The 26,667-nt window shown below is 45.7% G+C and overlaps 1 protein-coding gene across 1 annotated transcript in view; it reads right to left on the reverse strand.

The window, feature by feature from the left end:
• The window catches only part of LOC140395959 (cadherin-related family member 3-like), an 80,317-nt gene that overhangs the window by 43,284 nt on the left and 10,366 nt on the right, over positions 1-26,667 (reverse strand). Inside the window, exons 2-3 of the mRNA XM_072483986.1 lie at positions 25,324-25,523; positions 17,680-17,845 (exon numbers count right to left, since the gene is read on the reverse strand). Of these exons, the coding sequence (XP_072340087.1) occupies positions 17,680-17,845; positions 25,324-25,523 (366 nt within the window). The remainder of the gene's footprint in view (positions 1-17,679; positions 17,846-25,323; positions 25,524-26,667) is intronic.

Here is a 26,667-nt window from a genome sequence, read left to right on the forward strand (position 1 = left end):
TTTAGCTGTTGTGATTCTTTCAATTCCATTTGGAGTGGGCTCTTTATTTTGTTGGTGGCAGGTTTCAATGGTAGAGATGGAGAGAATCTGAAGTGACAATGCACCATTCACCTTTCCTATGAACTGGATTGATGCATTTTAAAAACCTGGAACATACCCTGATTACATATACTCGCAGCATACTGTGGTAATATACAGTGACTTTGCAAATATGGGGAACCTGCTAGGAGTCTTCAAAACACAGAAGTGCCTGAAAGTCAAACTCAAAAGAAGACTTCCACTGGTGAATTAGTAACAAGGGCTTGTAAATTTAGAATTGATATCAGAGGTAGATATCTTTTGATATCTACAACTTTATTAGAATATAGAATACATTACCATAAGTGACTATTAAGTACATCAAGACATTTAAGAGGGAATTATTTAAAGGTTTGAACAAGAAAAGAATTCAGAAGTGCACTTGAAGAGCAGGGAAATGCCATTATAGTAAATCACTCTGATGTATAAACAGACCTGTTAGCCGCGGGCATAAATTCCATGATGGCCACTAAATCTTGTGAGAAACCAAAAACGGGATTTGTGCCAGCGAGATTTCAGAACCTGATCTTCCTGGGACATCCCCGATGACTCAATCAGGTTCATGCCCAGGAAGGACCCAGTAACAGTGAGGGGACAGTGATATATTTCCACTCACAAACCTGACTGGGAACTGAAATTGTTGGTCCTGGGCTAAAGGACGGTGTTCTCTGGCCCACCATCCACGTGTTTCTCGGCGGCGCGCCATTTGCTGGCGGCAAAATTCCAATTGAAGCCACCCCATGCCGTTAGGAAACCCCCGTGAGGGGGTGCACGGCCAGCAGGACAAGAGAATCCCGCTGGAGTGAACGGTCGGAGAATTCCAGCCAGATTCCTGGAACTCCCTCCCTAACGTCACTGCGGGTGTACCTACACCACATAGACTGCAGCAGTTCAAGAAGGCAGTTCACCACCATCTTCTGAAGGGCAACCAGGGATGGGCAATAAATGCCGGCCTAGCCTGGCCAGGCCAGCGACTTCAATGATTTCACCAATTTCACCAAATATCCCATTAGCGAGCACATTTAGCTGCATGTTTTTCCCAGCGCTCGCAGTGCCGGGAATCACAACGCTATCTAACGTGACTCCGGTTAGATATGGGGCCTCAGTGTTGAACGCACGTCTAAGGCTGCTCTTAGTCCCGTTTCCTGCACTGAGGTGCCCCACTCACCGAAACTCCTCAGTGCAGGGAGAGATCGAGATGCAACTTTTAAATGGTGCCCCGATCTCTAGAGTCCCCGACACGACCCCCGAAGCCCACCCCAAAGCCCCAACTCACTGTAAGGGGGTCCCTGGACCTTTTCCCCACTTCTCCCCCTCACTCCACCAACCCCTCTCACATACACACAGGGCACCCCCCTGCCCGATCACTGCCACGCAAAAGATGCCACCTGGTCAGCTTGGCAGTGCCAGGGTGCCCAGGTTGCACCAGCAGTGCCAGGGTATCCCCCTGCCCAGAGGGCATGTACCAGGGAGCCTCCAATCCCCTGGGAGATCCCAAGCGTGCCATTCCTTTTGGAGATGAGTACCGAATGGCGCTCGTCCGAGAAGAGGATAGATCCCAACGTCTTTGTTACCTCAGGGAACTGTATATTAAAGTGTCGTGCTCTAATATGCAGATTTGCCAAAAAGTGGCCCCGCCACGCTCACAGTAGGTGACTACGAACACAGGATTATCTCAGTGGGAGATGACTGGTTTGATGCACAAACCATTACCATGGACAAAACAATTAGGGAAGTCTTGAAGAAACACAAAGCATCGTTTGCCCAGCACAAGCACGATTGCGGTAAAATTCCAGGAATGGTCACCATTACAGGTCCCGATCCTAAGCCCCAGAAACAATACGGTTTTCCACAGCAAGCCGAGGGAGATATAGCTAAGGTAATTCAAAGTTTATTGGATCAAGGTGTAATTCAGCCCGCAGCCTCAACAGACAATGCCCCGATTTGGCCGTAAGAAAACCAGATGGTTCACGGAGACTGACCATCGACTATAGAGAACTCAATAAAGTAACTCCATTAGCAGCCCCCACCGTTGTCACGAGTCCCGAGACAATGTCAAAACAGGGACTTCAGTCAAAATATTTTACGGTTCTGGACATTAGCAATGCCTTTTGGTCCATTCCATTGGATACAAATTGCCAGTATAAATTTGCGTTCACCTTCCAAGGACAGCAATACACGTGGACATGCCTTCCACAAGACTTCCACAACACCCCCTCCATTTTTCACAGACAATTGGCGAATGGATTATCAAAATTTTCCCGACCCGAATGCCTCATTCAGTATGTGGACGACTTGCTCCTACAGACTGACACCAAGAAAGAGCACATTTCGCCTCTTTCCGAACTATTAGGTCTCTTAAAAGAAATTGGATGTTAAGTCAACACCAAAAAAGCCCAAATTCTCCAAGAAAAGGTCATTTATTTAGGAACAGTTATAACACATGGTAAACGTGAGATAGAGCAAAAACGTATTGATTCAATTGTTAAATTGCCCTTGCCCCATAATGTTACAGCACTCCGGTCATTTTTAGGACTGGTTGGTTATTGCAGGAACGATATAGACGGTTTCGCCACAAAGGCAGCCCCACTTTCCGAGCTCCTTAAGAAACAGGCCCCATGGAAATGGCACACGGATGCCATCGATGCACTAAAACGTGCCCTAGGTACAGCTCCCGCTTTGCAGGCACCAGACCCACACCTTTGGCCGTACTTCTCCAGGAAAGGCATGATCGTTTAGGACCCATAGCCTTGGCCTCACGGGTTTTAGATCCGGTAGAGCAAGAATGTTCAGCCTGCGAAAGGCATTTGCTCGCAGGCTTTTGGGCTGTTCAGTACTTCGTGTACATAACAGGACTCCATCCCGTAATCATTTTGACCGAGCACACCCCAACACAATTACTGTTAGGTGGTAGGCTGAAGGACGGTACAGTAAGCCAAATTAGAGCAGCGCGCTGGACCCTACTCCTACAAGGACGTGACATCACAGTGAAAAGGACAAAGACATACACGTTTTTGGCAGATAATTTACAGTATGCAGGAACCCCACATGAGTGCGAAATCATTGCAGCCAGGCACAACATAGGACCTTTTATTCCTAAATCGTTACCGACAAAAGCAGGCATCAGACCACAGAGAACCCAGCCCACAGATAAATCTCTTAAAATATATGTAGATGGCTCCTCCACATTGATAATGGGAAAAGGATTACAGGGTGTGGCATATATGTAGAAGACGCGCAGGGACGCGCATTAGAGGGGATATCATTAAAGTTACCAGGGCATTTAGGTTCACAGGCAGCCGAGTCAGCAGCCATCGCATACATTGTGCAGCATCCAAATTCGTTCCCGACCCCCGCGGATATATATTCGGACAGTTTATATGTTTGCAACAGTTTGACAGAATTCCTGCCCCTGTGGGACTCTAGAGGATTTATATCCGCCGACGGTAAACCCCTACCCTCAGCGCCATTACTAAAGCACATTTTCGAAGAAGCTTAAGACTGCAAATATGGCATCAGGTTAGAAGCCATCATCGTTCCTCCCCACCCGCTAATGTAAATGCAGACGCCCTAGCAAAAGCTGGATCACGACATGGTCACTTTTGGCAACCCCCCGCGAGTGATCCAGTACACGCAGTCCAGGTCACACAGACCAATATTCAAGATTTAGCACAGGCGCAAAACGCAGACGACATGCTTAAGGAAATTTTAAGAGGTGATTCCCCAGCACCCTACGACAAATTCAAAGGCACTTTAACAATTCAGGACGGAATTATATTAAAGAATGGTATTTATGTGGTCCCCACCCAGGACAGGAACCAGATTATTTGTCAATTTCATGACGGACACGGACATGCCCACCTAAGACCTCTCTGCTGGTGGCCCGATTTAAAAACAGATGTCACCCATTACATTGAAAACTGTTTAATTTGCGCTCAGAACAACCCAGACAGGTACGCAAAGAAAGGTCAGCTAAGACACACCCGCCCTGTTAATGGCCCATGGGCGAACTTACAACTAAATTACATTGGTCCCCTTCCCCCCTGCAGAAATGGTTTTAAATATATGTTGGTAGTGATCGATACCTTCACAAAATGGGTTGAAGCATTTCATTCCAGGACAAACGCGTCTAAAGCGAAAGCAAAAATTCTAACTCAACAAATATTTACAAGATGGGGACTCCCCCATAGTATTGAATCGGCCCAAGGTTCGTATTTTACAGGAACAGTGATGAAAAATGTTCGAACAATTTTCGGCATGAAACAAAAGTTTCATATTACCTATCACCCACAATCCAGCGGCATTGTGGAACGCATGAATCGAAACCTAAAAAAACGATTAGGAAAATGGTGCAACAGCACAACACGACATGGGACACAGTTCTCCCATTTGCACTGATGTTTATTAGAAACACGGTGTCGAGTTCAACAGGCTACACCCCTCACACCCTCATGACCGGACGACCCATGAACGGTACCAAGTATTTGTTTGGACTTGATTTGGCCAGCCCCACAGTCACCGCCCTCACCCACGAAAAAGCAGTCCAACAAGTAATGGAAAATATTAAAGCAGCCCAGCTCGCTGCAGCTGTTCGACTAGGCACGAGGAAAAAGCAGAGTAAGGCCTGCTTTGATAAAACAGTACACCCGGTAGAATATACAGTCGGACAGCAGGTGATGGTCTCCCTATACAATCCGAGTTAATTCCTCTCCCCCAAATTTGCAGGACCTTACTCGATTTCTGATAAAGTAAGCCCCTCAGTATATAAAATTACATATCCAAACGGAAAATCAGGATAGTTTCATATAAACCAACTTAAGGTTTATGGAACTCAGTGCAGCCACTCACACTACATTTCACTGGCAATAGCAGACAACTACGACCCGCCCACTGGCAACCTAATCCAACCTCCCCCAGCCAGGACAGCACGACTTTGACTCTGCCCCAGCGACGATTTTCCAGCTCGGACTTGATTCGGCCGATAGCGATAGCGACAGTAAAAGCACAACGGACTTACTTGAGATCCCTGACCATAAGACCATAAGACCATAAGACATAGGAGCGGAAGTAAGGCCATTCAGCCCATCGAGTCCACTCCACCATTCAATCATGGATGATTTCAACTCCATTTACCCGCTCTCTCTCCATAGCCCTTAATTCCTCGAGAAATCAAGAATTTATCAACTTCTGTCTTAAAGACACTCAAAGTCCCGGCCTCCACCGCCCTCTGTGGCAATGAATTCCACAGACCCACCACTCTCTGGCTGAAGAAATTTCTCCTCATCTCTGTTCTAAAGTGACTCCCTTTTATTCTAAGGCTGTGCCCCCGGGTCCTAGTCTCCCCTGCTAATGGAAACAACTTCCCTACGTCCACCCTATCTAAGCCATTCATTATCTTGTAAGTTTCTATTAGATCGCCCCTCAACCTCCTAAACTCCAATGAATATAATCCCAGGATCCTCAGACGTTCATCGTATATTAGGCCTACCATTCCTGGGATCATCCGTGTGAATCTCCGCGGGACCCGCTCCAGTGCCAGTATGTCCTTCCTGAGGTGTGGGGCCCAAAATTGCTCACAGTATTCTAAATGGGGCCTAACTAATGCTTTATAAAACTTCAGAAGTACATCCCTGCTTTTATATTCCAAGCGTCTTGAGATAAATGACAACATTGCATTTGCTTTCTTAATTACGGACTCAACCTGCAAGTTTACCTTTAGAGAATCCTGGACTAGGACTCCCAAGTCCCTTTGCACTTCAGCATTATGAATTTTGTCACCGTTTAGAAAATAGTCCATGCCTTTATTCTTTTTTCCAAAGTGCAAGACCTCGCACTTGCCCACGTTGAATTTCATCAGCCATTTCTTGGACCACTCTCCTAAACTGTCTAAATCTTTCTGCAGCCTCCCCACCTCCTCCATACTACCTGCCCCTCCACCTATCTTTGTATCATCGGCAAACTTAGCCAGAATGCCCCCAGTCCCGTCATCTAGATCGTTAATATATAAAGAGAACAGCTGTGGCCCCAACACTGAACCCTGCGGGACACCACTCACCACCGGTTGCCATTCCGAAAAATAACCTTTTATCCCAACTCTCTGCCTTCTGCCTGACAGCCAATCATCAATCCATGTTAGTACCTTGCCTCGAATACCATGGGCCCTTATTTTACTCAGCAGTCTCCCGCGAGGCACCTTATCAAAGGCCTTTTGGAAGTCAAGATAGATAACATCTATTGGCTCTCCTTGGTCTAACCTATTTGTTATCTCTTCAAAGAACTCTAACAGGTTTGTCAGGCATGACCTCCTCTTACTAAATCCATGCTGACTTGTCCTAATCCGACCCTGCACTTCCAAGAATTTAGAAATCTCATCCTTAACAATGGATTCTAGAATCTTGCCAACAACCGAGGTTAGGCTAATTGGCCTATAATTTTCCATCTTTTTCCTTGTTCCCTTCTTGAACAGGGGGGTTACAACAGCGATTTTCCAATCCTCTGGGACTTTCCCTGACTCCAGTGACTTTTGAAAGATCATAACTAACGCCTCCATTATTTCTTCAGCTATCTCCTTTAGAACTCTAGGATGTAGCCCATCTGGGCCCGGAGATTTGTCAATTTTTAGACCTCTTAGTTTCTCTAGCACTTTCTCCTTTGTGATGGCTACCATATTCAACTCTGCCCCTGACTCTCCTGAATTGTTGGGATATTACTCATGTCTTCTACTGTGAAGACTGACGCAAAGTACTTATTTAGTTCCTCAGCTATTTCCTTGTCTCCCATCACTAGATTACCAGCGTCATTTTGGAGCGGCCCAATGTCTACTTTTGCCTCCCGTTTGTTTTTAATGTATTTAAAAAAACTTTTACTATCATTCCTAATGTTACTGACTAGCCTACCTTCATAATTGATCCTCTCTTTCCTTATTTCTCTCTTTGTTATCCTCTGTTTGTTTTTGTAGCCTTCCCAATCTTCTGACTTCCCACTACTCTTTGCCACATTATAGGCTTTCTCTTTTGGTTTGATGCATTCCCTAACTTCCTTTGTCAGCCATGGCTGCCTAATCCCCCCTCTGATAATCTTTCTTTTCTTTGGGATGAACCTCTGTACTGTGTCCTCAATTACTCCCAGAAACTCCTGCCATTGCTGTTCTACTGTCTTTCCCACTAGGCTCTGCTCCCAGTCGATTTTCGTCAGCTCCTCCCTCATGCCCCTGTAGTTACCTTTATTTAACTGTAACACCTTTACATCTGATTCTACCTTCTTTCTTTCAAATTGGAGATTGAATTCTACCATATTATGATCACTGCCTCCTAAGTGTTCCCTTACTTTAAGATCTTTAATCAAGTCTGGCTCATTACATAACACTAAGTCCAGAATAGCCTGTTCCCTCGTGGGCTCCATCACAAGCTGTTCCAAAAAGACCTCCTGTAAACATTCAATGAATTCCCTTTCCTTGGGTCCACTGGCAGCATTATTTACCCAGTCCACCTGCATATTGAAGTCCCCCATGATCACTGTGACCTTGCCTTTCTGACATGCACTTTCTATTTCGTGGTGCATTTTGTGCCCCTGGTCCTGACCACTGTTCGGAGGCCTGTACATAACTCCCATTATGGGTTTTTTGCCGGTGTGGTTCCTCAACTCTACCCACACAGACTCCACATCATCTGACCCTATGCCGTTTAGTGCTATTGATTTAATTTCATTCCTAATTAACAAGGCAACCCCGCCCCCTCTGCCCACCTCTCTGTCTTTTCGATAGGTTGCGAATCCCTGGACGTTTAAATGCCAGTCCTGAACCCCCTGCAACCACGTCTCTGTGATGCCTACCACATCATACCTGCCAGTCACAATCTGGGCCACAAGCTCATCTACCTTGCTCCGTACACTGCGCGCATTTAAATATAGCACCTTTAATTCTCTATTGACCGTCCCTTTTTGTTTTCTTAGTGTGGTGGACCTTGGTTTACTGAGCCTTTCCATACACTGTGTCATATTTTGTGGGATGGGGACTACCGTAACCTCTCCTGAGTTCTGTCTTTTCGTGCTTTTTTGTATTCCTAAGCAGCTACGCTTCCCACTGATTACTTCACCTCTTGGTTCCCTGACTTTCCCTTCCCCCCCAATCTCTAGTTTAAAGTCCTATTGACCACCCTATTTACTCTTTTCGCCAGAACACTGGTCCCAGCTCGGTTCAGGTGGAGACCATCCCAACGGTATAGGTCCCTCCTGTCCCAAAACTGATGCCAGTGTCCCATGAAAAGGAACCCCTCTTTCCCACACCACTCTTTCAGCCACGTGTAAACTTCCCTTATCCTTGCCTCCCTATGCCAATTTGCACGTGGCTCAGGCAGTAATCCAGAGATTATGACCCTTGAGGACCTGTTTTTTAATTTGAATCCTAGGTCTTTATAATCTCTAAACAGGTCCTCTTTTCTAGACTTGCCTATGTTGTTGGTACCGACATGGCCCACAACAGCTGGATCCTCCCCCTCCCTCTCCAGTATCCTTTCAAGCCGGTCAGAGATGTCCCGCACCCGAGCACCGGGCAGGCAACATACCAATGGCAAGACAGACCAGGCCCCAGTTACTACAGCCCCAGTAACACCAACCAAGATATGTTTGGCCCCTCAGATACCATTTATTTGCCTCAACCAGAACCAGACCCACCGCCCGACGATACAACTTCCCCTTTGCCAAGAAACAATGGCACCGTGATAACTCTTGTCGGTTGACAAGAAATTATGAAATGGATCCCACGACGGCCCATGCGGCCATGACACAGAACCGCCAGACCCGAGTTTGGCAACCGAGAGATGGTGATGACTCAGAGTCTGACTCTCATCATGCTAACCCCTTTATGACCCTATTCGGAATGGAACCCTGAGGTGTCCAGATGATGAGAGAAAGGAACCGATTGAGATTTACGGTGTCCAATTTTCTGATGGAGCCTGCCCGCCTTTCTTTCTTTAATTTGTTATTTTTAAATGTTGAATGCTTGTCTTTTGTATCACTATTTGTGTCGACCTCTCACTAAATTTTTTGAGACAGTCTCTTCTTTCGGACTCATGCTGAATTTCTTGCTGCAGTCATAACTACTCTTTTGATGCCAAAATGGTAGTTAAAGGAACAAGTTTGTCGGAAGTCCATAGATATTCAAATTCTTTCCGTTCTTGTAAGGACACCCAGGCAGTGGAGTAACAGCACTAATCCCCGCCCTGCCTGAGGACCCCCTATGTATTTGGTCAGTCAAGCTCGGGTAGTGGAGCAACGGCACTGATCACCGGCCTACCCGGGGATTCCACCCATTCTTGCCCTGCCGCGGCTCATACGCACCCCATGTCCCACTGATTTGGAAAGTTCTTTTCAAAACTCTTTTAGCATTCTTTTAGGTGTGGTTTAAAGAATGCACTTTGCCACAGTTTTTTTTTGCTTTCGGACGACCCTTCGGTCGCTACCCCCAACTGCTATTTACATATTCAACACACTTGGTTGAAACAAAATCTGCTGCAATGGAAAACTACCTCCACTCTGGACGGAGAAATTGTCCGCCCACTCAACGCATCGACCACAGGCTGCGAGATTGCTCGCACTGTGGCAGAATTTTTTTTTTTTCTCGGATGTCTTGTCTCCAAAACGGTTGGTTTAAAAAAAAAAATGAGGGAGTCTCACATGGTGAAAATGCTAATGGGAAATTGATATTATGGAGAAATGGACAGACAAACGAGATATTAAACAAAGGTAATAATAGATATTATGCTTGCACCCCCAGGAATATACGAGGATACAAAGACCAAAAGACAAGATGAAGACAGAACTGATGGCCTCCATCATGATCATCGTTGAATCACTACAGTTGCGCGCGTCGACGGCCCCTGTAACTCACACCACATTGGCCCCAAACACAACCATACCACATGATACCCCTAGCCCGGACACCACACCTCACATGGAAATAAACATTGATACCCCCACATGGTGCGAAAACATCGTAAAATGGTATTCCCTCTCATACAGGGTAGAAGCCCTATTAGTTATTGCAATACTATGCAGTGTCGTTCAGACACTTAGACTTCTGAAATGGTGAAGGAGAGCCTCCCACTCCCCAATATATACACTCAGATCCCCTTTTCTTGGACTTCAAAAGACACCACATTATTTTTGAACCCCTTTTCTGACTAATAAATTCAGCGGTTTTCAATAAAAGATTCATTGTCTGTAAATGTGATACGTTTAAGTAGAAATGTGATGCTGCTATTGTTTAAATTTTTGTACTGTAATATAAGTTCTTTTGGTTATTAGCTAGCAGCATAAGTGTGGTTTAGGTAAGGACAGTTAGAAGTTCCCCTTTGTGTAAAGAAGTTAAATGAAAGATTGAATGTTATAGTGCCCCCTTAGAATTTTTATAGATTCAGGCAGGCGCAGAGCCTGAATGTATATTTGTAAGCAGTGAACCAGACAATATTGAAACCCCCAGCAGATTTGCATTCTAATTACCCATTTCCTTAAGACAAAGGACTGGTACTCAGGTATCAGATACAATTCCAGACACATCGGCACCACTCCCTTTACTCAGGAAGCATAAACAGCAAGGTCAATGACCGCTTAGGACATGCCCAGCCATCAAGGCATCCGCCCCTTTATTGGCTCAGATCGAAGGCAGTGATCGAAGTCTGCCGAATTATTGGATCCAAACCTAAGGACCGCCCAAAAGAGCGCAAAACTCCCCAAGGATAAAGAGAGACGCTGCCATGTGTTCAATCTCTTTTGGACCTGGCGCTCCAGCGACGTCCACCTCCAATCGTAGCACCACCAGAAGCAAGTCCAAGTTCAACACCCGCTACCAGAAGGATGAGCCCAGCTGAACCGCAGTTACTTCTCCAGACCCAGCAGATCCAGATTCGAACAAAGGCCACTGTTCCTCTGACATAAGCCGGGTGCCTGAAGTTAAGTACAGGTTGTCATAGTGTTAGGTGTAATTTAGCTCGTAGTGTTTATGTTGCATGTATAAGTTAATCTTGTGTGGAAATAAAGTATTATTGAACTTGAACTAACTAACTGGTTGTTGGGTCTTTGATCGATATCTGGTTGAACCTTGTGGTGGTATCATTTGATACCTGGCGACTCTGAAAACAATATAATGTCAATATCTAGACAAAAGAAGGGCAACCTTATTGACTGCCATATTTATAGCGAGTAAATATAGCAACATTATTGGCGACCTCTGACGGGACTCGACCCAGAAGTAAGAGTATCATAAGAACAATGGTTAGCACGGTGGTTTCACAGTGGCAGGGTCCCAGGCTCGATTCACAGCTTGGGTCACTGTCTGTGCAGAGACTGCACGTTCTCCCTGTGTCTGCGTGGCTTTTCACCCAGTGCTCCAGTTTCCTCCCACAAGTCCCGAAAGATGAACTATTAGGTAATTTGAGATTTTAAATTCTCCCTCCGTATACCCGAACAGGCGCCGGAATGTGGCAACTAGGGGCTTTTCACAGTAACTTCATTGCAGTGTTGATGTAAGCCTCCTTGTGAGAATAAAAATTATTATAAACGGGGTCGACCATACAGCCCCTCAAGCTGGTTCTACCATTCAATCCAATCATGTCTGATCTTTTGCCTTGGCTCTACTTTCCTGCCTGTTCCCCATATCGCCCAATTTCCGGAGTCTGTCTATCTCAGCCCTTAATAGACTCAATGAAATCCAAATTTCGCACATCTACTAGTTCCCCTTCAACTACCTTTCCAGCTACATCCTCAGAAAACCCTGAATTGTTTAACCACGATCTCCCTTTCAAAAAAGGCAGCATTTGCAGCTAATGCCAGGCAAGCATAGTTGATTCTGTTACTCCCTTACATCATAATGAGCACAGTAAGAAGTCTCACAACACCCGGTTAAAGTCCCAAAGTTCACCTGATGTAGGAGCAGTGCTCCGAAAGCTTGTGATTTCAAATAAACCTGTTGGACTTTAACCTAGTGTTGTGAGATTTCTTATTGTGTCCACCCCAGTCCAGCGCCGGCATCTCCACATCACAATAATAATGAGCGACAGAGTCCGCAGTGGCCAGGACCAAAAATGGCGGCGGTCAAAAAATCACACCCGTGTTTTATAATAAAAATACATTTTCATAATTCAAAATTTGTTTCTGCCTGATAGTTTGTGAAATAATTGGGGGTTACTTACATTAACATGGCAGTTGACCAATGTTAAAGAATAAACGTCAAATTAATTGATGGAAATATTTACTTAAATTACTTTACATTGTAACAATTCAAAATGGACAATACTTGCGACTGTCTGTTTTAAACCCACGAGCATGTAAAGGCTGCATGTTCCAGAAGGCACCAATATATCACATGCTCTGTCTATTCTCAGTAAGTATTTCATGCAATAAATATATGATGGAATATTTTAAGTAGTTCCAAATTTGTCTGGGGTCACACCACACGATCTGTCAATGGGCTGTTACATTAGCTGGTTGCCAAAGCAGGATTCTCAAATTTATATATTGCTGGAAATTGTAATAGTATATTTAATTACAGGAGTAACTATAAAAGATTGTCTGAGTTATTAAATAAAGGCAGCTCTCTTACTGAGCACAAACTGCTGGGGTTTATATTCAAATATATATACAGAGGCAGTTTGCGATCAATAATGATTTAATAACTCAGATAATCTTTCATATTTGCTCCTACAATTCACACAAACCCTGCAAATTGCCTGTTAAATATATTGTTTATTGAAAGAAGAGCCTAAATGATCAGTGTAAAACTTGAAAACAGAGCATTTTCAACACTGGATTATAACAAGCGAATGCAGTCAAGGTGTTGTAGTTAGTATTTATTGAGCATAAAGCTCAGATATATTTTGCTCTTCACCAATAATTTTATCCTATGCACAATGCAGTTATGGTAGACACAATATTGTTATAAATCTTTTGTAATTAAATTCATCTGTTTGTATTTCAAGCTTTTACTTGTCAATCGCCAGCCATATGTAGTCAGCAGCTTCCTACAATTCTTTGATCGCCAGTGAAGTCAACCTCTCTGAAAACAATTTAAGATTTGATTTGTGACAATTATCTCAATATCCAATTGTAAATGACATTGAAGCAATACTATGGTTACGGTTGCACAAATATAATAACTGGATACATATATTATATGGGCCAGTTTAGCTCAGTGGGCTAGACAGTTGGTTTGTAATGCAGAACGAGGCCAGCAGCGGGATTCAATTCCCATACCGGCTTACCTGAACAGGCGCCGGAATGTGGCGACTAGGGGCTTTTCACAGTAACTTCGTACTTCTGACGATAAAAGATTATTATATTGCAAAATAGGAACTCAGAATTACTTAGATTTGCATACTGATGTCATTTACATGAGCGCAGAGGTGTACTGTCAGCGCGGTTCAGCAAAGTATTGTCATTCACGTTCTGTGCATGCGTGGGACAGTGCGCTGTGATGAATGTAGAAATTTCCGATATATTGTATTATATGTATTTGGTGCAGTAAGGGTTAAAAGCCTGGGGTAGTATGTGACTGCTGCAATCCTGGTTTAAAAGACAGCTAGGCTTTTTGGAGACAGAGGTGCAATTAAAGCATCATAAAAGTTTGGGCTAATTGACTTATTTATATTAAGAGGGTTCCCTGGGGAATAGATAATTAGAAACATTATGTTCAGCTCAGTAAGATGATGTAGTTAATGTGAGGGGACAGGAGCTTAAGCAGTCAGCTGTTGAGGTTCTCAGAGTTAGTTTTTTGGCTGGAAGGGGAGCTGAGAATGTTGCTGAAGAATACAGCCAGAGATTCTGCATTATTCTGACAGGGGGCGTCATTCTCCGACCCCCCGCCGGGTCAGAGAATGGCCGTTGGCCGCCGTGAATCCCGCCCCCACCCCCGCCGAAGTCTCCGGTACCGGAGATTGGGCGGGGGCGGGAATCGGGCCGCGCCGGTTGGCGGGACCCCCCGTTCAATTCTCCGGCCCGGATGGGCCGAAGTCCCGCCCAGAAATTGCCTGTCCCGCCGGCGTAAATCAAACCTGGTATTTACCGGCGGGACCAGGCGGCGTGGGCGGGCTCCGGGGTCCTGGGGGGGGGCGCGGGGCGATCTGACCCCGGGGGTGCCCCCACGGTGGCCTGGCCCACGATCGAGGCCCACCGATCCGCGGGCGGGCCTGTGCTGTGGGGGCACTCTTTCCCTTCCGCCTCCGCTACGGCCTCCACCATGGCGGAGGCGGAAGAGACTCTCCCCACTGCGCATGCGCGGGAAACTTTCAGCGGCTGCTGACGCTCCCGCGCATGCGCCGCATTTCCGCACCAGCTGGCGGGGAAACAAACGCCATTTCCGCCAGCTGGCGGGGCGGAAATCCCTCCGGCGTCGGCCTAGCCCCTCAATGTTGGGGCTAGGCCGCCAAAGATGCGGAGCTTCCGCACCTTTGGGCCGGCGCGATGCCCGTCTGATTGGCGCCGTCTTTGGCGCCAGTCGGCGGACATCGCGCCGTTGGGGGAGAATTTCGCCCAGGATGTCAGCTCTCTTTCTTTCACGCAGTCTCAAAAGATCTCTCTTTCTCAGAGTATTATCTAAGATATCTCTTTACAGCAAGTATTTCTGCTAATTGCATTTGAAATGGATTGTGACCTGAGATGGTTTTGTTGTTTGAGTGTGAGTAAAGATAGCAGTTAATGGTTATTGTGTCACTGTATTGATTAGCATTATTTAAGGAGTAATTGTGAGCTATTTTCTTGTGTGATGTTAAAGATATTTTAATACTGTGTCAGTAATAAAGTTTGTTTTAATTTACCATATCCCTCTTTTGTGTGAAATTTCTCCTGGAGCAAGACATCCTTTCATCACAGTCTTACAAAGTTTAAATAAAATATTGGGGTTTCTGGCCAGTATCCGAGTAACTGTTGGGTTCTGGTGCAGGATCATAATAGCGCACATACAGACTAGATTCAGCAGCCATTTTGTGTTGGCAGGAGGTACCGGGTGGAATTTGAGCAAGTGTCCGGCTTCGACTGAAAAGTGGCATGTAGATCTCCAGCTACAAAGACCATTTTTTTCTTCTACCTTTGAGACTCTCTGAGTAAAATAAATGAATGGACATGGTTTACATCATAACTCTGGTGGGGTGGAGGTGGGGAGAGCCTAATAGAGCCCAAGGCCTTCTCCACATACTCAGTTTTCACACCCCACAGAGATCAGGGCGCAATCTTTAAAGGGCGCCTTGATCAGCATTGAAGAGGAACACCCACTTCCCCCCACCACGGACATATCGAGGGCTCCCTCCACTCCCCGGACAATCATCGGGGCCCTCGCCCACCACCACAGAAGTATTGCTGGTGTTTCCCCCTCCTCACTACATGCTCCTCACCATGTCTGCAATTACCCCCCCCATCACTGCCCACTTTCCCCACACATGGCAGTTCCAACCTGTGGAAGGAGGAAGTGCCAGCGGCAGCATTTCCCTCTCGCCTGGGAGCTATATTTATCTTGGCACCCTCAGAGGGATCCGCTGGACTGAATCTCATCTTTCAAAACCTGTTCTAAACCTCACCGACACAATGTCACGTTGGCGAGGTTTGAGGAAGGATCAAAATCCATTAAAATTGGGTTCTCGCCCTTTGTGAGGGTTCACGCCGTGATGTAACGTGGAAAATAGGGAAATGCAATTCTCTCTGGATTTTCTGTCCGCTTCTCTGTTCTTTCTGATGGTGAATGCATGCTGAAAATTGGCCCCGTAATGTTCAGAAACCCATATTGGCTTTGTCTGACCATACTGGGAGTGCAGTTAAGACTCCCTTAATAATAGATTCCAGTGTTTTCCTGATGACTGATGTCAGGTTAAATGGTCTGCAGTTCCCAATTTTCTCTTTTCATTCTTTCTTGAATCGCAATGTCACAATTGCTAACTTCCAACGTGCTGGAACTATTCTAGAATTCACTATTCCGCAGCTACTTCTTTTAGAACCTTACGCTGTAACCCATTAGATCCTGGGGCTTTGTCAGCTTTTGGCCCCTGAAGCTTCTCCAATATCCTTTCTGTTCTGATACGAATTACCGCAAGCTCCTCATTCTTATTAGACCCCTTTGTAACATCTCGCACGGAACCTATGGGAATGATTGCCTTCCTCGTTATCCTTACGGAGTACGAGCTTCCCTGCTCGGGGCGGGATCTCTATTAACCTCTGTATAAAAGGTGGACCAGAGAGGAACCCGGGAGGGGGCTATGGGGTAGTATACATTTTGTTTGTGTAAATCAAACTTTGTTTCTTATTTTACTCGGTGTGGACTCCCCATATCCTTATTAAACCTTTATTACCATCTATTTCTAGCATGTAATTTGTCTTTAATTGTGAAGTAAGACACAAAATATTTGTTAAATATCTCTGCCATTTCCTCATTACCCATGATAATCTCTCTCCTCTATGCCTCTGAAGGACTAACTATTTCCTCTAGCTACCCTCTTTCTTTTTATATTCTTGTAAAAAGTCTTACAATCTTTTTTAATATTCCTGGCTAACTTATTCTCATTCTCTTTCCCTCCCCCTTTTTTGTCAACCTTCTGATTTCTAAAACTTTCTCTGTCCTCAAGCTTCCTAATAATAATCTTTTTATTGTCACAAGTAGGCTAACACTGCAATAAAATTACTTTGCAAATTAGAGTTATCCTTAACTTAACAAGTAAGTAAGTAACCTAACTTAACACTATCCTTAACTTAACAAGTAAGCCCCGAATGGATCTTTCTTGCTGAGTTTTTGTTTTTAATGGAATGTATTTTGTTGAACATCATGAATTGTTTCTTTTTGTTTATTTACTGCCATCCTTTTAGATAATTCACCCAACCAGCCTTTCTCAGATCTTCCCACATGCCTGTGCTATTGGCTTTGTTTAAGTCTAAGATTTTTGTTTGGGGCTGGAGTGTGTCACCCTCAACATGGATTCAATCATACCATGGTCACTTCTCCCCAGCAGATCTTTTACAATGAGATTTCTAATAAAACCTGCCTCGTTACATAATATTAGATCTAAACTAGCTTTATCCCTGTTTGGTTCCTTAAATATTCTGTTGCAAGAAACCGTTGTGAAAGCATTCTACATGCTTACCTTCGCTAGTTTGATTCACCCAGTCTATAAGAAGATTGAAGTACACCACGATTATAACACTGCCTTTGTTACAAGCTCCAATTATTCTTGCTGAATGCTCTGTCCATGGTATATCTGCTGTTGAGCATATCTATGAACTACTCCCACCAGCACTTTCTGATCTTTGCCTTTCCAAATCTCCTATGATGCAGGTCCTATTTGCTAATCTTTTGAGCCAAGATTCTTCTTTACTACTGCTCTTATGTCATCCTTTACTATCAGGGTTGCTACTCCTCAGTATCCATTTTGTCTGTTTTTTCAAAATGTTTGCATCTTCGAATATTTATTTCTGAATCTATATTGCTTTGTAGCCATGTTTCCATAATAGCGAATAGATCTAAACCAAGGGTGTACTTTTAAACTATACTTGCAAAGAGGTTGAAAATAGTTGTATAATGCCATCCATAAAACCTGCCCATTCTCATTTACAAGTGTGTATAGCTCTGCCCACCTCCATTTGCTAGATTATCCAGGAACCTTGGGGGTTCATCAACGTCACTTAATAAAACTGTAAGCATTTGGAAGTCCGCATTGCCCTTCTCATCCTCAACATAGATTAAGAGGCCGTAATTGGATTGAGTTTCGTAGTCCAGCCCAGCATTTTCTGAAATAGTCACCTGGAAAACAAAATGAGAGTTTATTCCACACGTCGTTCAGCTTCTTCAGTTCCAGAAGAATGTATTGCAATCATTTAAACTAAGAAGAAGAAAAGCACTTTCCCCGTGTGGCTGAGTTGACACTATTTGCACATACGTTCTTGGAAGGTAGTTGTGGTGTGCTGGTTGTAACATTACCCCATTCAATTTACAACCACATTTATAAGGGCCATGTTTAGTGGATGAAAGGGATAAAAAAACTGATACTTCAGTTCTTCCACTTATAATGACGAAGCTGTTCGGCCTACAACATCCAAACTATTTACGAATATCATGGCTAAATGGGACGGAGCCTCAGAAACTGTTTTAAGTTGAAACCTTGGGAATTTATAATCTCATGTGGATATAGGCAAAACAAATAACATCGAGAAAACACTGTAAATTATCGCAGGCACAATCCCCATCAATGGCCAAGATTTTCACTCAAGTTCTGATAAGATGTTTGTTCCCATTTTCTGGTGAAATCCACATCTTTCTGGTGAAAACCTTGTTAATTATTTAGCAATTTGGTATTAATTATATTCAGGTCTTCAGCAATAATTGGGGAGTCACCTGTACTCATGAGCAGGTAGAAACTATGGATGTTTATTTAAGGTGTATGATATGCTATGTGTGTGTGTCTCTCTGAATAAAAGCTTATGAATGTATAGACTCAGCAGCAGTGTTCTCATCTTCAACACTTGGCTACCTACCCAAGTTATAAAATAACCCTTAGGCCCAAATGTCTGCTCACCTGGAGGGAGAAATAAGTGAAAAGGCAGCTGTAGAAGCAAGTTTGTATTCCCCTCAAATAGAAATGGGACATGCCAGAAACACACATCAGACCAGGCAGCACCCAGAGTGAAAGCAAAATAGTTATTGGACTGATTTCTGCAGATTCAGTGAGACTCCATGGACCTTTTAAAATGGAGGCCGGGATCCGATTCCAGGATTCATGTCCCCATCTGGGCATGCCAAATTTTTACCAGTGTGCGATAAGGGCTTGGACTGGTGTGGGTGACGGACCCACACCCTGCACTCCCAACCTGACCAGTTCCATTGTGGGGATAGGCATTTCGTAGCCCTCTGAAATTTTCATGGAGTTGGGCCAGCTTTTTATGGACTCATGGTTCACAGCCCCTCAGAAGTGTCATGAACTATAGTGCTGATGAGGGATCCTTTTGAAATTTAAGTTCAAAAGGTCTTACCCATGACCCTTTGCCAACTTATGCCCCTCCACCCTTGGTCGATGGTCCCTCATACCCTCCATGAAAATCGATGACACTTACATGCTGATGCACAATCAATTACTCTCGAGACAAGGTGAATCATAACTAATAGGCTTTAATCAGCTAGAACTGTACCCAGCAGCTTCGATACAGAAAGTGAAGGCTGCTGGGACGACATTGGTTCTTATACTCCGCCTCTCAGGGCGGAGCTATGTACGTTAGCCAATGGTAGACTCCTAAGTCTAGCCAATGGTCATCCACCTCTCAGGTACTGCAATACCTGGTATTACCATATTCACTCCCTGTTAAAAAGAACCCAGCGGGGTGATGGCCAGCGTTACTGTCGCCTTTTGCATGGTAGGACCAGGTATGGAGGTACCGTGATGTCGAGGGTAACAGAAATTTTATTTTTTATGGTGCAGCAATCAGACGATCGGGTGGCCTGGTTGTCCTTCTGGAGCGTCTGGGCTTCGGCGGTGATGTCGAGGGTAACAGAAATTTTATTTTTTATGGTGCAGCAATCAGACGATTGGGTGGCCTGGTTGTCCTTCTGGAGCGTCTGGGCTTCGGCGGTGATCCTGGTGGGGGCCCCGGTGGTTGTGGCTCCGGGAACGTGGTGTCTTCCTCCCAGGTAGCTTCGTCACCCGTAGGCGGCGCTGTTGGGGCAAAAAGTGGCAGGGGAAGGGGCGCCTGTAGGGGGCGTCGGTGCCTGTTCGGCGCTGGGTAGGGGCGGCGGCAGTACTGACCCTCCGGTCAGGTGCTGTGGGGAGGGTGGGGGTGGGGGCAATGGTGCGGGTACGCGTGGGGCTCCGGCGGGCGCCAGGTCCCGAAGGGAGACTGTGTCTTGACTGCCATCGGGGAACGCCACGTAGGCGTACTGGGGGTTGGCATGCAGCAGGTGGACCCTCTCAACCAACGGGTCCGACTTGTGCGCCCATGTTTCCGCAGCAGGTCGGGTCCGGGTGTCGCTAGCCAGGTTGGGAGCGAGGTCCCAGAGGAGGACTTCCTGGGGAAAACAAGGAGACGTTCGTGAGGTGCCTGGTTTGTGGTAGCACAGAGCAGCGACAGGATGGAGTGAAGGGCCACTGGGAGGACATCGTGCCAGCGGGAGACTGGGAGATTCCTGGACCGAAGGGCCAGCAGGACGGTCTTCCAGAACGTTCCGTTCTCCCTTTCTACCTGCCCGTTTCCCCGGGGGTTGTAACTGGTCGTCCTGCTGGAGGCGATGCCTTTGCTGAGCAGAAATTGACGCAGTTCGTCGCTCATAAAGGAGGACCCCCTATCACTGTGAATGTATGCGGGGAAACCGAACAGTGTAAAAACACCCTGGAGGGCCATGATGACGGTGGTCGTGGTCATGTCCGGGCAGGGGATGGCGAATGGGAGCCGGGAGTATTCGTCAATCACGTTCAGGAAGGACATGTTGCGGTCGGTGGAGGGGAGGGGGCCCTTGAAATCCATGCTGAGGCGTTCAAAGGGACGGGAAGCCTTTATCAGATGTGCTCTCTCTGGCCGGTAGAAGTGCGGTTTGCACTCCGCGCAGATTTGGTAGTCCGTGGTGGCTGTCCTGACCTCCTCGATGGAGTAGGGCAGGTTGCGGGTCTTAATGAAATGAAAGAAACGAGTGACCCCCGGGTGGCAGAGGTCCTCGTGGAGGGCTCGGAGGTGGTCCACTTGCGCGGTGGCACAAGTGCCGCGGGACTGGGCATCTGGAGGCTCGTTCAGCTTCCCGGGACGGTACAAGATCTCATAATTGTAGGTGGAGAGTTCTATCCTCCACTGCAAGATCTTGACGTTCTTAATCTTGCCCCGCTGCGCATTATCGAACATGAAGGCCACCGGCAGTTGGTCCGTGAGGAGAGTGAATCTCCTGCCGGCCAGGTAATGCCTCCAGTGTCGCACAGCTTCTACTATGGCCTGGGCCTCCTTTTCGACGGAAGAGTGGCGAATTTCGGAAGCATGGAGAGTGCGGGAGAAGAAAGCCACAGGCCTTCCCGCTTGGTTGAGGGTGGCGGCCAGAGCTACGGCGGACGCGTCGCTCTCGACCTGGAAGGGGAGGGACTCGTCAATGGCGCGCATCGTGGCTTTTACGATGTCCACTTTGATGCGGCAGAAGGCCTGGCGGGCCTCCGTCGACAGGGGGAAGGTTGTGGACTGGATCAGGGGTCGAGCCTTGTCTGCGTAATTAGGGACCCATTGTGCACAATAGCTAAAGAAGCTGAGGCAGCGCTTTAGGGCCTTGGGGCAGTGAGGGAGGGGGAACTCCATGAGGGGGCGCATGCCTTCAGCGTCGGGGCCTATGACTCCATTTCGCACTATGTAGCCTAGGATGGCTAGACGGTCGGTGCTAAACATGCATTTCTCCTTATTGTAGGTCAGATTAAGGATATTCGCGGTCTGGAGAAATTTTCGGAGGTTGGTGTCATGGTCCTGCTGGTCATGGTCGCAGATGGTGACGTTATCAAGATACGGGAACGTTGCGCGTATGCCGTACCAGTCAACCATTCGGTCCATCTCACGTTGGAAGACCGAGACCCCGTTCGTGACACCGAATGGCACCCTTAAAAAGTGATAGAGCTTCGAAGGCAGTGTACTGGCGGTCACCATGACGAAGGGACAGCTGGTGGTAGGCAGACTTGAGATCCACCGTGGAGAAAACCTTGTACTGCGCAATCCTGTTTACCAGGTCGGCGTCCAGTTGCGTAAACCTGTTGATGGTCTGGCTATAGTCGATGACCATCCTATGTTTCTCCCTGGTCTTTATCACCACTACTTGAGCCCTCCAGAGGCTGTTGCTTGCTTCGATGACCCCTTCCTTCAGCAGCCTTTGGACCTCGGACCTGATGAAAGTCCGGTCCTGGACACTGTACCGTCTGCTCCTGGTGGCGACGAGTTTGCAATCCGGGGTGAGGTTCGCAAACAGGGAAGGCGGGTCGACTTTAAGGGTCGTGAGGCCGAAGACAGTAAGGGGGGGATATAGGGCTGCCAAATTTAAAGGTCAGGCTTTGTAGGTGGCACTGGAAATCTAGCCCAAGAAGGGTGGCTGCGCAGAGGTGCGGCAGAATGTACAGGCGGAAATTGCGGAATTCTTTGCTTGGACAGCGAGGTTCGCTAGACAGAATCCCTTTATCTCAACTGCGTGCCTGCCTATCCAGCATACACTCTACAGAACCACTGAACCCTATATTAACAATAGCATGTGGGAAAAATCTCTACAAAAAGGCATTCATTCATAAAAGTTGCTTTTATCATGGCCATATGCCCTCCAGTCTCAGAAGAAACTGTAGGCAGTTGAAGCATCTTTATCCAGGGTAAATAAGCATTGTGCCATTGACAGTATAGGTCAGAGAACAAAATATGTCAATCAAGCAATATATTCCCTTTTGGCACAGCTGTTTCAACCGAATAGTGGATAATAGATGTCTGGACTCTCAGCCAAGCTTCATTATACATTTTAGCTGACATTCTTTAGGCTGCTGAAACAGCTGCACCCAAGGCAAAACACTGCTTGATTGACTACTCTGGCTCTCTGATCTATTCTGTTAATTGCACAATGTTTATTTACATAAGATAAAGTAGTGCCAAGTGCTTACAGTTTGCTATTGATGCTTTAAATTGTCTGGGTGATTGATATTTCTATAGGGGCACAAGCAAAACAGTTTTTTATCAGAAAGTTATGAACAACATTAAAACTTTTTCACACATCCTAACATTATTAGAGGTTTCATTGCTTCTGTAGGAGTGTATCATGGGTGAATGGTCATGTAGTGGCATAGATTGACATGGAAGTTACAATGGGCGAAGGGGGATGGATGGGGACCATATCTTGGCATAAAAGGAATGATGGGCAACGGGAGAAGTGGGGGCCATAGCATGGCAAGAAGGGTATGAGGGGTCATGGCGAGGTGGTTGGAGAGACATGGGTTGGCACGGATGGCACTTAGGCATATGCAGAGTGAGGAGGAGTGAGGACTAGAGGGTCATTCTTTTTTTTCTGTCTTTATTACAACTGGAACAATGTCCCAGAGTGTGGAGGCAAGCCATTCCACCAGCCCACCTCAGCATCCAGCAGCTCCTCTGTGGCTGTCTTTGAGGAGGGTGGACAGGCCAGGCTGAACTGAGCCCAGAAATTCCCTGACTCCCACTACCCACCTCTTAGATGAAAATCCAGCCCAATGTTTCAGGCAGATGACCTGTTGTTAGGAATGTCAATGCTGTTTCTCTCTACAGATGCTGTCTGAATCACTGAGTGTTTCCCGAATATTCTATTTTAGAATCAAGTTTCAAGCATCAGCAGTTTATGATCTGCTCCACTTGCTTTCCATTGGTGCAAAGTGTAAACCATATGGAGGTGACACTTAAATTTGGTCATCCCTGAACACCGACACTAGAGGATACAGATTGCCTCTGTGTATGAACCAATCCTGGCACTATCCACCCACACCCTCTACTTGGCTTGCTCACAAGCTTCCTCTCACTGAGCCATGAGAATGGGAGCAATTTGAATTATATTGGCCGGTATTCCACCCCCCCCCCCCCGCCCACCATTTTAGAACATAGCCATCTTGCAAAGTCAGAACAATAGAGACAGAGCCGTGGTACTGATGAGTAGATAAAATAATAACACAAACATTTGAAAATGCCAAGTTGGACAAGAGTCTGATCTATCAAGTCTGTCCGGGACAGTTGTGGTCCAAGCAACGTCATGATTGGACACTCCCCACCCACCAGCAGACATGCAATTTCCAATAGACGGTTAGAGATAATTTCCAGAAAATAACTCTCTGGCACTTGTCTATAAACTAGCCCAGACGGTTGCATTGACCATCCTCACATTACATGCTGTATCACCTCCCTTTAACAAGACAAGGCCACCCGCCCCAGCCAGGAACTAGTCGCGTTCTCCTTTGAAGGTTTGCAGAGCGTAGCTGGTCACTTGTTCCAACAGTCTGCTGGGAAGAGAAGAACTACCCAAAACCTAAACTGGCCCTTGCCTTGCGTACCTTATAGACGTGACTCCCAGGTCTTCCCAACCAATTAAATTGAAATAGTCACTCAATGGGGACCCAATTGAGTGCTTTTAAGTATTTTGTATACTGCTGGAAAATCAACCAAATTTACACATCCCTAAAGTGAATAGATACAACTTTTTCAGCCTATTTGAGTAACTCATTTTTTCTAAGATGGAAATCATTCTTTTAGTTCCACTCTAAATCTATTGTGAACAAGCTACTCAAAAGCTTCTGAGCGTGATTCAGCGACTTAAAACTAAGTTTGTTTTTGGGCGCGTTTTGGCGGCTACAGCGCTGTGATTCACACTGCTATTCGCCGGCACGTAGCTGTTTTTTTGGGCCTCTGGGGAGTTTCTCCTCATTGAGACCATGCTTTCGTCTATTTCCTGCTGGCGTGCTGAGCTAAACGGCGCCCTATTGCAGTCTTGCAGGCGCGGGAGTTGACACTTGGGCGCAGGGTGAAATAGGAGTCCAGGGGCGGGATTCTCCGGCCGCACTGCTCGCTGACCGGAAATTCCCGCCCAAGGTCAATGAACCTTTCCATGGTCCGCTTCCTGCCCATGGCAATCTTGCAGTTGGCGGGCGGAAAATATGCAGATCTGGATCACGCCCAGCTAGGGCAAGATCAGGATCAGTGCTGAATCGCACGCTCTATTTCACCTGAAATATGAAGGAACCGAAACTGGGCACAATATTCTAAAGATGACCCAGTCAAGGCCTTGGACAAGGACACATTAGTGCCCTTTGCTTTATATTGAATAGTCCTCTTAATACAAACTAATGCACAATTATCTTGGTTCTGGCTGCTCAATATTGGTCACGGATTTCTAACGATTGTAACACTAAGATCACTTTACTTTTTCAAGTGATGTTTGTCCTATTCCATGTAAAGTGTCAGTGTCATTTGTTTGTCCTCACCAAATACATAACATTGCACTTACCTCAGTAAATGCCACTTGCCAGATTTTGGCTTTGTGTCTAAATCTGGCGCAATCGCTGCCTTCCACAGTCCTAACATTGAACAAATTGTGGATAGTTTCCCAGCACCACAAGGAGAAATAGCAGGATGAATGGAGCAACCTTTCTATTGTGGAGAAATGCAGTATCAGGGGGTTTAAAATGAGTGGAATAGCTCTTCACCAGATTTCCCCTTATTCCCAACATTAATTGAATTTCCTTTATAATCGTAACACTCCCTATTTTAAAAAAAGGTCCCTACCTCCAAATCTCCACTGCGTCTGACAGAGACAGTGAAAAAGCTGTTGACTGGATTGGTAGCTGCTATTTTAGGAGTTAATGTTATCTCATTAACGGTTGTTGACTCAACTGTAAAGTTAAAGATAGCAACTCCTGCAGGAGTGTCTTCTTGTATTGTGACAGTAGCTGGTAGATCTCGTATCTTGATAAATCCACTGACACCTTGTGGAAAAAGAGAAAAGTGCTTCATGTTATCTCGAAAATTGTGCCAAATACCATTTTTTTAAAAAGTAACAAAAATAGAAAATGCTGGAAATACCACAGGTCCGGCAGCATCTGTGGAAAGTGAAACAGGGTTAATGTTTCAAGTGTGTGACCTTGCAGATTTCCACCATTTGCGGTTTTTTACTTTTGACCTTTAAGAAGTATTATTTGTATATTTTCAGACCTTGTTTGTTCTATCCACTTTCCTGTGTGCTTGAGAAGCCTAGTCAATAAATATAGGTCTGCGGAAGAAAAGGGAAGGCCTTTGAAATGTGGATGCTAAGGCATACTCTTTAAACTTCATATACTGACCATAAGGCAAATGGTGAGATGCTTGAAATTGCAAGAGCAAAAAGAAATAGCCAGTATTCTGGTCATTTGATCAGAGCTAAAAAAAAACCCTAGATCTCCTTCTAGAGGGCAAAGTGGAGGGCAGGAGAAAAAGGAGTTGACTTAGGCTTAGCTGGGTGATAGATGTCATGGAACGGTTGCAGATGAGTTACAGTGCATGTACAAGGATGATGCAAGATAGAAAGTGTGACTATTGTAGGGTTTTGGACACCGTTCGGTGGCTCTTGATAAAGTCTTTGTAGTCTTAGGTAGGTTAATTAAATGCATTTATTAAGTACAAGAACTATATATATATATATATATATCTCCAAGCTTGGTCCAATGTTAATGTGCCAGACCCTTAAACTGCCAGTGACATGCCACGGCAGCAGATCTCTACCCTGTTATGTTCTGTGTTACGGCCATAGTAAAGATCAATACAAAACATCTAGTTCTTTGACTAGTAAGATGATTTAATTAACATGATGAACACGTGGAAAGATAACTAACAAACTATAATACAGTCAATAAATGAATTCAGTGAATTCTCCCAAAACTACGCCGAGTGCGACTGTCCTCGAGTACTACTCACTACCAACTGCCGATTCCCTCAAGTCACTGGCAGGAAAATAGAAATATAAAATGCAGTTAAAATAGTGATTGTAAGGCTTTTCATTTCTGCTAGTAGGCAGCTGACAACGACGGACTGAAATTGACTGTTAATAGATACGTTTGGGGAATGTATAGTGGGAGATTAAAAAATTGATGTTGC

Source organism: Scyliorhinus torazame, chromosome 19 (assembly GCF_047496885.1).
Source record: "Scyliorhinus torazame isolate Kashiwa2021f chromosome 19, sScyTor2.1, whole genome shotgun sequence".
Classification (NCBI taxonomy): domain Eukaryota; kingdom Metazoa; phylum Chordata; class Chondrichthyes; order Carcharhiniformes; family Scyliorhinidae; genus Scyliorhinus; species Scyliorhinus torazame.